The sequence below is a fragment of the Malurus melanocephalus genome, unplaced genomic scaffold (assembly GCF_030028575.1).
Source record: "Malurus melanocephalus ecotype Western Australia unplaced genomic scaffold, MMel_1.1 scaffold_459, whole genome shotgun sequence".
Lineage (NCBI taxonomy): Eukaryota > Metazoa > Chordata > Aves > Passeriformes > Maluridae > Malurus > Malurus melanocephalus.
In genome coordinates this window covers 364,267-368,992 of record NW_026623691.1, presented here as the reverse complement: position 1 = coordinate 368,992, position 4,726 = coordinate 364,267, and the positions used below count along the sequence as shown (strand labels likewise).

Sequence of the window (4,726 nt, the reverse complement as noted above, 5' to 3'; positions counted from 1 at the left end):
GCTGGGAGATGGGAATGGGATCTGCTGTGCAGTTCCAGCTGCCAGGATCCCAGTGTTTCTAGAGAGGGTTGTTGGCAGCTTCTCCCTGCCGGGATTTTCTGCAGTCAAAGACGAGAGGTGCCAGGGAAGACTCCCAACAATTTTTGGGCAGAGCAGCCAGCTCTGGTTCCCTCCTGACTCAGAGTTGGCAGGTTTATGGCAAAGATTTTGGGTTCTGCTTCTTYGGATGGGGGCGGGGAAGAATGTGTGACTAATTTTTGGTGATAATTCCTATGGACAAGGATGGGAAAAAGCAGTGGACACTGCAGTTACARTAAATCTGTGCTGTGTCATGGTCTTCTAGCCTGCTTCAAATACAGCGTCTTTTGACTGGGATTTTTTAAYTTGTTCTGTTACTTTTCTGTTTTTTTCAATTCCTAATTAATTCATTTATAAAGGCTTACAGCTTGCAAGAGGAGGGARAAGAGAATTTGGGCACTTTCCCGTGGGAAAGTGAATAGAACTTTCCTCAAAAGATTTTTTMTTTTTCCAACTCCAGTCATTATCTCAATCATTTTTGAACTATATAAGACTTAAAAACGAGAATTTTATCCGTGTTTCTTAATATAAGTATACTGCTACTTGTGTTTTAATGTTGATTTGAAGGTACCTTTTGCAGCATTTAGAAGGGTTCTGCTTKTCGTGGTGAATGCAAATGAAGTTTGCACTGAGGTGGAGCTGAATTGTATCTACCTAAATAGATGAGGATAATTAATTTKGTTAAAAACCACCTTCCTCACTGGATCAGTTGTGGAGCCTTGTGGGAAGGGCTGTCCATTGAGGTGCTTCCTTCATTAAAGCAAGGGAAAATTCTTCGAAGTTCGTAATTTCTTTTTTGTTCAAGTAATTTGCTTTCTCTTGAATATTTCTGGCTTATTTTTTAACTCTTTCATAGAATCCCTTTCTACTTGCTTTAAAAAAAAAATCCCCAAACTTTTTCAGAGTTTTGACCCCAACCRGCAGTTTCCAAGATATTTGGACCCTCTATAATTTCCTCAGAAGACATGAGGTATGGCATTTCCTTTAGCATTTGGTCACTTCACCTGCAGCTTTTATTTCAAGTAGTTCTGAGGTTTATGTCTCATCACTGTGTTTCCACTAAGAATTTTGATTCTTTGCTCTGACTTAGTAGCTGGTGAACATAGATTTTTGGTTGGTGTTTGCCAAATTTATTTGGATTTCTACTGGCATTTGAGTTGTGTGATTTTCTGAGCTCTCACTTGGTGTGAATGWCTTGCTGTTGAATGGTTTTTCTAGAGTATTTCAGGCTTGTAGTGCTCTGCTATGCAGAGAATATTTGGGGTTTGGGCCTTTCATATATATTTTTGAAATTGCTGGAAGTCAGAGCTTATTTGAAATACACAAATATATTTATATGTATATATATAAATAAAACTATTGGGTAGCTTAAGAGGGGAGGAAGAGTTATTGAAGGTCTTTTAGATTTGTGCAGAAGTGGTTAGAAAATGGAGCTGGAAGTTGAAAWATTAGATTTTATTCTAAGAGAAAGGATTACTTCTTTTAATGCACTGTCTCAACTTGAGAGCCTGTTAGGGAACACATGAGCTGTGTCTGCTGTTCCTGCTGTGTAATTGTGGCAGACATGTGTTAAGTGATAAATGACTCTATGAATTCTTCCTTGTTTCAGATCAATAACAGCCTGAAGTTCAGTGCTGAGGAGCTGTACGAGTGTGTGTCACAGRAGCTGTACAGGTGAGCCACTTACTGACCCCATAGGGGGGATTAAGGCAGCTTTTTCACCTGTAGGAACCAAGGTACCGTGAGAAGAATCATTGGGGTCAATAAAAAAATCCCCATTTGTAAGGGAATTGAATAGGGGATTTTTTTAATTCCATTTTTCTTAATGCCTGATTACCTTAGAGCAGGAGAGGACAGACATGAAATTGGAGATGAGGCATCAGTGGTGATTTTCAGCTGTTGGAGTTGAGGTGTTGGGCCTCTTTCCACTGCCAGTGGTTTCTGGCTCATTTCTTTATGGATTTGTGTCACTGAGGGTTTGTGAATCCAAGCCCTGGGAGGTTTCTAAAATGCCATCATGGGTTTTTAATAAATCTGAGCTGGCTGATAAAGAGCAGGGAACTGTTTTTTGCTGTTGTGTGCATATGAATGAGCTGTCACTGGCCAGGGTCAGCTAAGTGGAAGGCTGGAGGGTGAATTACTCTAAAACCTTCCCTTTGCCTGGATTGATGCCGGGTCCCTGAATCTTCTCTGAGCTTCAATGTGCACACTGCAAGGCCAGGGGACAGAGTTGTGCAGGGAGGGAGACATTCAGAATTTGTATCAGTAATAAAAACCAGTTWAGAATGGTGATGGCTCTAGACCTATATGGATGCAGCATAAAGAAAACTGGGTGGAGATTTGTGTTCAGTAGTCCAAGAGGTACTGGGGAGGCTGCTCTTGGGCAACTCAGTGAGGGGGTTTTTCATCCTTTTTTGAGAAGCAGCTTTTACATGGGTTTTTAAAAAAGAATCTTTTGGAAACCGAAGTTCAGGCACATTTGTATGTGAGCAGGTTGAGATTCCTCTTTTGAAAGTGTCTAAGCCATAAAGGGGTGTAGTCCAGAGCCTTCTTTTGGGTGTGAATACAGTATCTGTGAGTGTGTGAAAGGTGGTTTGAACTGAGCCTTCTAGAATCCCAGATCTCCCCAGAAAGTGGATGGCAGTGACCCCTTTCCCTGCCCCAGAAGGGAACAGGAGTTCTGCCTGGGGCAGCTGGGGCTCGGCTGGTGGAAGGAGCTCATGTGAAACCCTCGGCTGCTGCTTGGGTTTGATGGAAAGGGCCTTTGGAAAACACAAGGGATGTTGATAAATATTCCCGTTCTGCTGTGCCCCCCTAACCCTTCTGCCCTGTCTTGCAGGGAGAGGCTGGAAGTGGGCTGCTGCCAGCTGGCCCAGCTGGAGCAGACCCTGCAGCAGTGCCAGGCGTCGGTGCACAGAGAAGCTGAGAGCCGGGGCTGGCTCTGACCGGGCAAGCTCCACCTCCTCGGGGGATGAGAGGGAAACGCCGGGGGAGCAAAACCCTGCCGCCTTTTCTTCCTCGACAGTGTTGGTTTGGCTTGAAGGGAAAAGCAGTTCCATGTAGACTTTAAATGCTGGGATTTCTGCTGAGAGTTCTGTTCACTGCTAGAATGCGAGGGTAGCCACGGATAACCGGTTTGGRTGCAGCAGCTGTGCCGGCCTGCCCRGAGCATGCATCGTTCCCGGGAGAGGCTGAGCTGTTGATGGCTGTGTAGGACACCCCTGTGTTTGTTTTGTTGGTACAAGGGACAGGTGAGAGAAAGGGATCTGTTGTGCCACCTTGGGGCTCGGGAGGGCAGCAAATGGCTGAGTGCAAGGCCCAAGGAGAATGAAGGACTGACCCACTGAACAGACTGATGCTCATTCTTCCTTTATGACAAACCAGAACCCCACCCTCAGCAGGTGTTTGTCCCAGACCCCTGCTCAGAGGAAAGGAGTGTTCCTCCTTTGTTAAAATCCTGCTCAGTCTTCAGTGACCCAGCTAGCAGAGCTCTGGGGGAATGCCTCATCCTTCTCTAGCTACATCCTCCTGCAAGGTGGGCCTGGCCCTCYCCTCTCTGCAGGTGACATCTCTCTCTGCCTGCACTGTTGGTTGCTTTAAGTCCATGAAACTTTCCAAAAGCCATTTTCTAAGGCCTTTGACACTACCTCTTTTGTGTATTTGTACAGAGATGACCTGTACAAAGCTAGCAAAGTTCTAAAGCGTCTATTTTGATATTAACTTTTGGATGTATTTGTAAACTCTTGATTGTAAAAGTGTAATTTATTGTTACATTAAACCGTGGTTAATTCTGAGTGGCTCTGCCCAGTCCCTGGGGATGAAGTGCTGTGCAGGTCCCTCCACTGCACGGAGGACAAGGGGACACGGGACACTTCACCCCAGCCCATGCTGTGCCTCCACCCCTCCGAAATGTCACTTCAATATCACGGACACTGTTTGGCCAGCGCCTCCCTGAAGAAAMGGACACAGAGCCAGGTGAGGGCACGCCCGCTGTGCGAGGGTTTCCCAAAGGTACCTTTAATGTGTTTGCAGCAGCAGCAAGCAGTCAGTGCTAGTTTTGGCACCCAGAGTTAGATGTGCAGCACTACACATTAGACACCAAGTCATCCCACCCCAACGTTTGATCATAGGAATAGAGAAAGTGAACTAAAACAGGACTATAAGCACATACAAAATCAAGTTATTTGTGTTCTATCGCACTTGCAGCTGGTAATATTAGAAAAATAAACTTACAACAGGTACTACAACACATTTTCTCTGCCAGCTGGCAAGAGTTGAAAACCCATGAGAACCCCCCCTCCCCGAGTTGTTGTACAAAGATCAGCTCACCCAGAGTAACAAAACTTCTGTACAGAAAGTACTCTCTGCCTTCTCAAAATACCTGGAGCCAGAATCCCTTTCCCACCCTAGAAGGTCTCGGCTGTGCCATGTCCAGAACCCTGTACAGCTCTAAGGAAGGTGGTGTAGACTAACTCACACTTGCAGCAGAGGCAGGAGCTCAYCTGCTGGGGGAATCCACTGTCCTACTCGGACTCTCGGAACTCCAAGGTTGTCTCTTTGTTAATGATTTATCTGCCACTTGCATTTCAACAGACAAAATACTCTGCTGMGTATATAAAAACGGTTATAAAAAGGCAATTGTAAAAGA

The 4,726-nt window shown here is 45.2% G+C and overlaps 1 protein-coding gene across 5 annotated transcripts in view; it reads left to right on the top strand.

Moving 5' to 3' along the window:
* The window catches only part of SWT1 (SWT1 RNA endoribonuclease homolog), a 23,567-nt gene extending 20,529 nt beyond the window's left edge, over positions 1–3,038 (top strand). For 4 of the 5 annotated variants that reach the window (XM_057380553.1, XM_057380549.1, XM_057380548.1 and 1 more), the window contains 3 exons: positions 982–1,048; positions 1,688–1,752; positions 2,918–3,038. In XM_057380553.1, coding sequence (XP_057236536.1) covers positions 982–1,048; positions 1,688–1,752; positions 2,918–3,023 — 238 coding nt within the window. In that variant the 3' untranslated portion in view covers positions 3,024–3,038. The remainder of the gene's footprint in view (positions 1–981; positions 1,049–1,687; positions 1,753–2,917) is intronic. The other variant, XM_057380551.1, reaches the window with a different exon arrangement.
* The last annotated feature ends 1,688 nt before the right edge of the window (positions 3,039–4,726 follow it).